An 11,165-nucleotide genomic window follows, 5' to 3' on the forward strand; every position below is an offset into this window, starting at 1 on the left:
ATTTTTGCAACAAAGTTCTCTAATCGCTAATTTGCATCTAAGTTGCACGACAATAATCCAATTGTTTTGCACGACACTAATCCGATTGTTCATTCACGATATATGAATAAAAAATAAATCTCTCACTGTATACAAATTTTAATTTGATAAGCCATACATTTTTTTTCCTGGATCTATCAAACAACTAAATTTTCTAGTTAAATATGAATTTAAGGATTTACAAAACATTATGATTTCATACTTAAATGGTAGTTATTTAGTTATAAAAATTCTATCACTAAATTTCCTCGAAAGGTCACTTTATTTTTATAGTGAAAGTGAATGATTATTTATTTAAGCATTTAAAGCATGTTAGTATATGCTAAAAAATTTCATATTGGTCAACAAAAAGCAATGTTTAGAATTTAAAAATTTGAATTTGTGAAGATAGGATTGGTTGGTGAAATGTGGTGCTATGTGTTTGTTGATTTTATATTGTATGTATGTGTTGATTTTATATGTGAATCTCACTCACAAATGCACAATTATTCAACGGAGATTGCGCGCCGCCTCGATTTCAAAATTTCAACCATTATTATAATATAATAATGTTATTTAATTTATAGAAATAATAATAATGCATTGATGGTATAATTTTTTTTATGAATAAAAATATCTGTTCATATATAACAAATTTATTTATAATAACTATTTCAAAGATATTATTGAGGCAGTATTTTATTCACGATAATGTAAAAAATTGTGAGAACAATATTTTATCATTATAATTCAGTCATTTTAAAAAAATTATATACACAATTTTCATAATATATCATAAAAGGATTAAAAATAAAACTTTACCAAAACAACATACACATACTCGCTTAAAATAAGGTAAACTACACGTAATTTATATCATTATTATTTCATATTCAATTTTTTTTTTCAACAATAATGTAACAATCACATAAAATATTATTTTACTATAATACTCTATTTACATTTATTAGTAATAATATTATTTCAATACAATCTTTAATCTTTAATAATCTTTAATGTGTCTACTTATATATAAGAAATTAGTTCTAGTTATAACCTAAAACTTTATTATAATAGATTACTTTTATTAATTTTTAGATAATACGAAACTTAAATTTAAATTAGATTTCCAATAATTTTACTAAGTGTGAGTTTCTTCCATATTAATATATTTTTTCTTAAACGAAAATATTCACAATTAAGTGTAAATGTAAGTTTCTTCCATATTAATATATTTTCTTAAATATTCACAACTACAGATATTCATAAAATTGTTGACACACTTACTTAAATCATTTTGTCAAAAAAAAAAAAAACTTTAGATATAAAGATAATGATATACTCGTATCAATTAATTATCAAATTACACATATCTAATCTTTTTTTTGAACATCCCTCCGTGTAGGGAGAGGATGAGGATATATGTATCTTAGGTTTACGCTAAATTCGTCGACGAAATTGATGAATATCTGATTTTTTTTTTCTTTCCAATTTTCCTTCATCATTCAACAAAATGTACCGTTTATTTTATTATAACACTAATCCAATTCTGATTGCCTTACTCAGTCATAACATGTTTGGTTTAAAAATGATTTTTTGACATTTCCAATGTAACATTTGAAAAGTTTATATATAGTTATAATTTTGATATCTTAAAGAATCCAGTATTAGGAGGCACCACCCACCAAGCAATTCGAGACAGTATTATTCGGTGTTTCTATGTTTGTTTGCTATGTGGTCCCTGTTTTATTTAATGTCTCTATATAGACCATGCTTCATAATTGCTTTCTCAAAACATAATTAAATGCCTATACAGATAACCATACACATATCATGTGATTTTTTTTTTCATAAAGTACGAAGCAAGAGAGTTTCAATACTTTCATTTTATAACTCAGATTCGATTGAGATAAGTAAAATTTGATTAAGGATTGTTTGTTCAAGAGTTGAACTTTAATGATATTCAAACAATCCCATTTTTGGTTAAGAGATTAACTATTTGTACCATTCTCTTGTGTTTTTTCTAAGTTACAAATTTCAAAATTTTCATAAATATTAGTATTTTTAACTTAGTCTCTATTAAATTTTTAAATTCAAAATTCTTATATTTTTTATTAAAGTTTTTTTACTTAATCTTTTTACTAACTAAATAATCTGATTATTATATTTTTTATTGTTTCACTTATTTGTTTCCGTGTATTAATACATAATTGTCATACTTAAAATACTTTTCACCATATAACTTATAGCATTTAAGGAGTTTGTTCTGTCATCAATGTTGGTGAAGGGGAACATATTTGGTATGTAACACATTTTAAATAAAAAACAATAAAAACTACTCTTCTTTCTGCATCAACTTCAGTATATTTTCTATATCAACTATAAAACCTCATTATTTAAAACGTTACGACGAGTAAACAAAATATTAAAAAAATATATAATCATGTCATATAATTAATTAAAAAATTAAAATGCTTAATAGAAAAAGTACAAAAAGTTTAACCTCCTTTTAATATAATTTTTTTAATTTTAATTTAATCAATTATGATTAATTATTTATACGCTATTTCCTTTTAATGGGAGTGTGTTGTGAATGATGTGGTTTACACATGTAATATGTAGAAACAACTCATATTTTTCTTTGTAATTTTGAATTATTCAATTACAAAAAATATATAATCAACACTCAAATGAGTTAGAAAGAATATAATTCGGATGAAGTAATTATAGAAAGACATAATTTTATAAAATTAATAATAAAATAGTTAAAATCTGAATTTATATATTTAAAATTTAATATTCATTGTTGAAGATTACTAACTTAAAATCCATGTTTTATTCTCTTTTCATGTTTAAAATTTGGTAACAAAATATTTGAGATTTGTCCCTTTCATCTGTCCAACTCAATCTTTTCATACTTTCTTCCAAAGAAGCAAGTTAATTTTCTGTTCTATGCATTTCAAATTTAAAATGATTGAGGTTACAGCGAACACTAACACATAATAACTAAAGGACAATAAAAAAATATCAAAAAATAAATAAATGAGAGAGAAGTGCTAAAATATTAAATTGAATGAATAATGTGCATGAAAAATATACTCTTGGAAATCGAGATTTCATTCATAAATATTTTCTGGTAATAATATGAGTATGAATGTGTTTGGGTGATTTTTATTTTTATATTTAAAATCAAAAGGCAAAACAAAAATGGTCATAAACTAATATTAGTTTATGTGTGTATATAAATTAAAGATAAAAAATTTTAAAATTTTAATTTATTTTTGCATATTATTTATAAATAAATAAAAAATGATTGTTTATGAAGAAACTTGTAGAGATTGATGATTGTGTGTGTACATTGATACTCAGAAATGTAGTGTAGATGCAAAGTTAAGTATATTTGCACATTGATGGAATATCATACTCTCTAACCTTCCATTGTAAGATATTCTCTCCATTTTGCATAATTTTTTTTTTCATGTGCCATTTGTATCTTTCTTTCTTTCTTTTTAGCTTTGTTAAGATGAATTTCACAAATTTTGGCTTTTTAGTTGTTTGTTATCTTTTCCTTTGGGGTTAGATAAAGTTTTACAATGATAAATAGTTACTTATCAAAAAGTGAATTGTTTATTTATTTTAGTTACAACCTTTTTAAATATTATGCTTATTTTAAGTACTTTATCTAAATTTTAAAAAATTAGTTTTCATAAGTATATTTATTATTGGTTGAATAAATTAAATATTAATTAAAATTATCAAATATAATAAATAGAATATTGTTTCTATTATGTCCAATCACATCATTTAGAAATCGAAGTTATTTTTTTCTTACTTGTGTCTTTTAAAAATAAAAAAAATAAAATTGTAACAAAATTTTAAACTTTAAAACAAATAATATACGAAACATCCATCTTTTAAATCTTCCACTAAAAATATCAATCATTTTCTTTACACTTAGAATATAGAAATAAGACTTTGATGTAATAAAATAAGAATAACACATGCAAACTTTTTTGTTTACAAGAGTTTAAATATATAGAAATAGAAAACAATACCAAATTTCAATAAATTGATTAATTAGTTGATGTTCACAATGCACTTTATGGATATACCCACAGAAAAAAAAACGAGTTGTTTAAACTCACTCCCACAATTTCATTTTGACATGAACAAATATTGATTATTTTCTTAATGTAGTATATAATTTGTAGTAAAAATATTATACTTTGAGTTAATTTAGATTAATACGAAAATTCGATATTGACAAAATCATTAAAATAACACACCAAACTATTAATTGAAGAGATTAAGGATGAATAACAAAGAATGTTTGGTACTAAAGAAATGCTTATAAAATGAATAGACATCATCTGACTAACCATAATACACAAAAACAAAGAAAAAGAATGACTATGCAAACTTTAGCTAGTTTATTATATCAATTCTCATGAATCGTTATTTCATATGATATCATTATACATAGAATGAAACTGAACTTTTTATTAACGAAATATGTTGTTTTTGTTGGTATAACTTTGATTAAATTACTAGTTTAAACATTCCTATTTACTCTAGTAATATATAAATATGATAAATCACACTAAAATTTAATGCATTGGCAATACATATATCAATTTTATATCAACAAAATTATTTACTAATGTGATATCATCGCTTAATCACATTTTGTGTATCAATAAGTTAATGTTGGCTATACGAATGTTATACTACTATAGATTATTCAATTCAATGTTAAATTTTGTGATGTCCTTTCTAATTACTTATAAAAGTTAAAATTAAGGAATGTTGATTAATGAAAATTAAGACAGAGCAAATGTTGAATTTTTACTTATACCAACATTGATGTTTTATGTAAAGTATTACGAGTAAAAGAATTTAAATGTTAGAATATTAAATGAATGGCATCACTTACAAAATTGTCTTAAATATTCACTTTTAATAAATTTAGTGTTGAAGTAAATAGTTATATAGTGTTGTGAGATTCATGCAAAAAGGAAATTTTTTATTCATCACCCAAAATAATAAATAGTATTATTATCACAGGTTTTGACTTCATATTAAATTAATATATTTTTTAATCAATTTTATTCCATGTTAAAAATAATATTATTAGAAAATATGAACAACCAGCGATTACCGTTATAATTACGAAAAGACACAACTAAGATGCACATGCGAAGAGGTATCAACAGAAATTTTATTTCTTTTTTGACAGAACCAGAAAGAATTAAAATTGGTAAATACTAATTATTGGGATTTTGGGAAAGATACGCGCATGAAAAAAATAAAATAATATATATTAAAATTATTATATTATATTATTTTTGTTTCTTCAATTTCAACTTCAATTCTTTGGTTTTGAAAGAGGTAGCGGCAATTCCTAGAGAGAGAAAGAGACAAGAAAAAGAGATTGGACATGAGAAGATAACAAGTTCTGCTGACAAATTTTGAAACTTCTCGCATGTTTCCGTTTTCTTCTGCTTCTTCTCCATCTTATTCTTTTAATGACCTGTGACTGAACAAAATGGATTCCTTTTTTGGGTTATAGAGTTGCAGTTTTGAATTTAAGAACAAGGGTAGGTGTCAATGGATTGGGTTTGCTGACCTAATTTTTTGCGGTTGCTTTGGTTTCATCTCCAACACTACTTGGTATGCAATCTATTCACTCTTTTTGTGATTTTGTTTTTAAGTTTTGCTATGCGGTTTAATAATATCCCGTGTTTGATTTATATTTTTTCTATAAAAGATTTTGGTTGGGTTCTGTTTCATTTGAATTCACTTTATTTGTTTTGTTGGGTAGAAGAGGATGTTGTCGAGAACGGAGGCTGGGAAGAAGAGTGGTGGGGGTTCTAGTGCCCCGAAGAAGTTGTTAAAGGATGTTGAAACCATTAACAAAGCTTTGTATTTGGATAGAGGGTCTACAAGGAGTTCAATACCTGGTGCAAATTCTCGATCTAAATTCACTGGGAAATCTCAGTTACCTGATCCCAAATCTAAGTCTAAAACCAGTGTTAATAATAACAATGATGATGGTGTTCAAAAGGATAAGAAGTCCATTTGGAATTGGAGGCCTCTAAGGGCCCTTTCCCACATCCGAAACAAGAGGTTTAATTGTAGTTTTTATCTGCAAGTTCACCTGATTGAAGGGTTGCCTCCAAGTTTTGATAATGCCAGTCTTGCTGTGTACTGGAAAAGGCGTGATGGGGTTCTTGTGACTGGTCCTGCCAAGGTGATTCAGTCTGTGGCTGAATTTGAAGAGAAGTTGACCTACACTTGCTCAGTGTATGGCAGTAGGAGTGGACCTCACCATTCTGCCAAGTATGAAGCAAAGCATTTTTTGCTCTATGCTTCGCTTCTGAGTGCCCAGGAGATGGATTTGGGAAAGCACCGGGTGGATCTGACAAGGTTGCTTCCTCTCACTCTGGAGGAGCTCGAGGAGGAGAAGAGCTCGGGGAAGTGGACTACTAGTTTTCGATTATCGGGAGTGGCTAAGGGTGCTGTGATGAATGTCAGTTTTGGCTACACGGTTGTTGGTGATAATGCTAGTACTACCAGAGACAGCCATAATGCTTCTAACGTATTGAGTTCCAGGCAGAATAGTTTTGCTCTGATGAAACAAGATGTTAAACCCCGACAGTTTGATGGAAGCAGCAGGATGAGGCGAACCACGAGTATGCAGTTATCACCTCGAGCTTCAGATGAGGTAAAGGATCTTCATGAGGTGTTGCCAATGACTAGGTCTGCACTAGCCAGCTCAATAGACATCTTATATAAGAAATTTGATGAAGAAAAGGCTAGTTCTATGCTTAGCGAAGCAGAACTTGATTCGTTCTCCGAAAATCTTGGGTCAATCAAGCCAGATGCATATGCCTCTGATTTTGGAAAAGAAACATTTGACGAGCATGTGAGTAAGGCTGAAGATAAATGTCCAGTGCACGAGGAACCTGAACTTTCAGTGTTTCAAGAAAAACTGGAGATATTTAAACTAGATGACAATCCTTTACCTGATTCTACAAATGAAAACCCTGAACAATTTCAAGGTAATGAATTTTTTGTTGTTGATAAGGGAATAGAACTGTCATCAAATGAACCCGTTATAAGAGAGGAATTCATTGGGAAGGCTCCTGAGGATGCTTCTACAGTTGATACTGCCTATACCCTTGACATATCAGGTACACAAGAACCTTTTGAAGACAGTGTTAAACATGATTTTCTTGATGAGGTAAATGATATTTCTAAGGACCAGGTAGTGGTAGAGGAATTTGCTATCAAAGAGGATGGCTTTGACAGTGATACTAATGAGCTGCTCCTGCAAGAACTAGAATCTGCTTTAAGTAGTGTATCAAATTTGGAGAGAGTGGCACTAGAATCTCCAAAAACAGCAGAATTTAAATCTGAACATAAGACGACAAAGTCACATAGCTTGGATGATGTTACAGAATCAGTTGCCAGTGAGTTTTTAAGCATGTTAGACTTAGAACGTAGTCGTCCAATGGCCTTGAGTTCTGAAAGTGAACCCGAATCTCCAAGAGAGCTACTTTTAAGACAATTTGAGAAGGAGGCTTTGGACGGGGACTTCTCCTCTTTGTTTGATTTTGAAATGAACCATGATAATGAAGCAGATGGTGGCTATGATGGTTCCGCTGCATCTGAGCAGTGGAACTTTTCTGAAGATGTCAGGTCATCATCCCTTTTGCAAGACCTGCAGGAGGAGCATCTAGCCGAGTCTCAGGATGTGAGAAGCAAACAGAGGGCTCAGACACTAGAAGACTTGGAAACAGAAGCCTTGATGCGTCAATGGGGTTTGAATGAGGAGGCTTTTCATCATTCTCCACCAAAAGATTTTACTGGTTTTGGAAGTCCAATTCCTTTGCCACCTGAAGAGCCTCCTATATTGCCTCCTCTTGATGATGGGTTGGGCCCTTTTCTTCAGACAAAAGACGGGGGTTTCCTACGCTCTATGAATCCCTCACTTTTCAAGAATTCTAAAAGTGGTGGGAGTTTAATCATGCAGGTATCCAACCCTGTCGTTGTACCAGCAGAAATGGGTTCCGGGATAATGGAGGTTTTGCAGTGTTTGGCTTCAGTGGGAATTGAAAAGCTCTCAATGCAGGCTAAGGAGTTGATGCCTCTAGAAGATATCACAGGGAAGACAATGCAACAAGTAGCATGGGAAGCCATGCCTGTCTTAGAAGGAGCAGAGAGGTTAGTCTATCCTGTTTGTACCACTGGTGTTGGCTGAGTTTTTAGTAGTCATTCTTAAATGTTTTACTGATTGAATTTTGCTTTGCTTTATGCAGGCAAAGCCATTTGCAGCATAATCCAATAACAAGGCAGGACAGTGCTCATGTGCAAAGGGACTTGAAAGGAATGCCGTCTGTACAAAAGTCTGGCAAGTTTAGTTCAAGAACAGTGGCCAACCAACCAGGATCAGAGTTTGTTTCGGTTGAAGACCTTGCTCCATTGGCTATGGATAAAATTGAAGCACTTTCAATGGAGGGTTTGAGAATACAATCTGGGATGTCAGAAGAGGAGGCACCATCAAACATCATTGCACAGTCCATTGGGGATATTTCGGCTCTGCAGGGCAAGGGTTTTGATATTAGTGGGTCCCTTGGCCTGGATGGAGCTGCTGGTTTGCAGTTGATGGATGTAAAAGATGGCGGTGACAGTGGTGATGGTGTGGATGGGATAATGGGCCTATCATTAACTCTTGATGAATGGATGAGGCTGGATTCCGGTGAGATTGATGATATAGATAATATCAGTGAGCATACTTCCAAACTTCTTGCAGCCCATCATGCCAACTCTTTTGACTTCATTCGTGGGAGTTCCAAGGGAGAGAAGAGACGAGGAAAAAGCAGAAGATGTGGTTTGCTAGGAAACAATTTCACAGTAGCATTAATGGTGCAACTCCGTGACCCTCTGAGAAATTACGAACCGGTTGGAACACCAATGCTTGCTCTTATACAAGTTGAGAGAGAGTTCATGCTTCCAAAGCAAAAGATTTTCAACAGTGTGTCTTTGACGATGAAGAACAATGACGAGGATGATGATGATGATAGGGAAATCCTTGCGAAGGTGGACGTGAAGGACACCAAGAACGAGGGGAATACTTCCGAAGAGGAAGAGGGCATTCCTCAGTTCAGAATCACAGAAGTCCATGTGGCAGGTCTGAAGCCTGAGCCTCAGAAAACGAAGTTCTGGGGCACTTCAAACCAGCAACAGTCTGGTTCTCGCTGGTTGCTTGCAAATGGAATGGGGAAGAACAATAATAACAAACTTCCATTGATGAAGCCAAAGGGTTCATCTAAATCTAATGCTCCAGTTATCTCAAAGGTGCAACCTGGTGACTCCTTGTGGAGCATATCATCTCGTCTTTTTGGCAATCGAGGGAAATCACATGTAAGAAACCCCGATGTCGTTATGCCAAATGACACTATAAGACTCAGCTGAAGTCCACAACTTAGATTCTTCTTGTCTTTCGGAGTTGTTAATGTCATATCAAGGCATCTGTTTCTGAATGCCTTGTCACTCAAGAACCTGTGCTAAGGGCATTGTTTGGTTTTGTTATAGCAGCATCAACGAAATTGGGCTCATCCTTTAATAATGCAAAGTACTACGAGATACATAGAAAATATGAGGGATTTTGTGTATTTTGCTGTAGGCACAGTTTCCTATTGTAAAGTCAGTTGTAACTTGTGCATGCATATGCTGTATTTATGTCCTCAGGAAGCAGTGTTTGTATGTCACATGGGGTAAATTATATTGCAGTCCACAATTAGAGTATTCTTGAAGAAAAATGTTGATTTTATTTCAATTGCAAATTTAAGATGCACACTTGTGGTATTGTCCATTTGAGAAAATTGAAAATTAAAAGAGATGTTTGGGACAATCCTTTAGTCTTATGTTTTTTCTTTTTCAATATAATTTATGGTTTTAAAATAATGATTTTATTTTAGATTTCCAATAAAACAGAAATAAATTTTTATATTAATTATATAATTCATGTTAATTACAAACTTAGAAAAACTAAAGAATGTTACAAATTTTGTATCATAGTGAGGTTTTGATCTTGGAACCTATGGGTAATGAGCATATATGATAACCAAAAGGTACTAGGATCGAAACATGACTCTAATAAAAAAAAAGTTAAACCTCAATTATTATATTTTCTAAGATTTATAAATAGCACAAAATATATAATTAAAATAAAACTTTCTTGTTTTGTTGAAAATCTTAATAAAAAAATAATTTTTTGTAGTCATAAATTTTATTAAAAAGGAAAAACATAAGACTAAAAAAATGTCACAAACATCTCTTAATATTTATTACTCATTAGTGTTGTGCATCTTCTTCAACATATATAAGATTATTTACTCCTGTAATAAAATGAAAACACGGCAGGTGAAAATCAAAACCACAAAAACAAGAGAGTGAGCTAATAAAACAAACAAAATCTAAATTCTAAAATTAGCTCATATCAATCATCCTCTGAACTAACCACTCTAGAGCCTAAACCTCCTCATCTCAACATCAATTCAAAAAGAGTTACTTGTCTAGTGGACTTCAATAATCTTCTGAATTAACCATTCTAAGAATCTAGCATCCACATTCAAGCACACCCAAATATAGTTCAAAAAGTTATCTTTCCAAAGGGATTTAGTTATCCTCTAACTTTGACACACTCTAAGAACATTTAGTTGGGCTACCTGCCAACAAATCTACTTAAAGCTAATTACTAAGAGAGTCTGCTCTAAATAAACACCAAAGATCACTCTTAAAAAGTCAACGAGTACCGTATTCACGACTTTTGACTAGAGTCTATACACATTAACAACCATGACCATAATAACACATAACAACCAAAAGCATGACATCATCATATTCATATGTATACAAACAAGAAGGCAAGAACCAAAATCAATAAACAAAAAAGAAAGTTCTCATCACAACCTAAGATACTCACACACTCTTATACCTATGATACTCAAAATCATGAAAAAAATATTTTTTCATCAAAATATAATATTTCTAAAAAACATTCTATACCCAAATCAATTATCAATTTATCAAATCTCCTATTTCCAATAAACACTATTTTAAACCTAAAAGGATAATAATCA

General features: G+C 30.9%; 1 protein-coding gene across 2 annotated transcripts; it reads left to right on the plus strand.

The window, feature by feature from the left end:
- The first annotated feature begins 5,387 nt into the window (after window positions 1–5,387).
- LOC124842411 (EEIG1/EHBP1 protein amino-terminal domain protein) lies at window positions 5,388–9,934 on the plus strand. Of its 2 annotated transcripts, none has more exons than XM_047318884.2 (3): window positions 5,388–5,688; window positions 5,840–8,244; window positions 8,340–9,934. In XM_047318884.2, the coding sequence occupies exons 2-3, from the start codon at window positions 5,846–5,848 to the stop codon at window positions 9,493–9,495; spliced, it is 3,555 nt and encodes a 1,184-aa protein (XP_047174840.2). In that variant the 5' UTR covers window positions 5,388–5,688; window positions 5,840–5,845; the 3' UTR covers window positions 9,496–9,934. The 2 variants fall into 2 exon arrangements, with proteins under 2 accessions (XP_047174840.2, XP_047174841.2); XM_047318885.2 differs by having other exon boundaries at window positions 5,843–8,244.
- Window positions 9,935–11,165: the final 1,231 nt, after the last annotated feature.

Source organism: Vigna umbellata, chromosome 2 (genome assembly GCF_029865625.1).
Source record: "Vigna umbellata cultivar VRB3 chromosome 2, Vumbellata_1.0, whole genome shotgun sequence".
In the NCBI taxonomy this organism is placed as follows: domain Eukaryota; kingdom Viridiplantae; phylum Streptophyta; class Magnoliopsida; order Fabales; family Fabaceae; genus Vigna; species Vigna umbellata.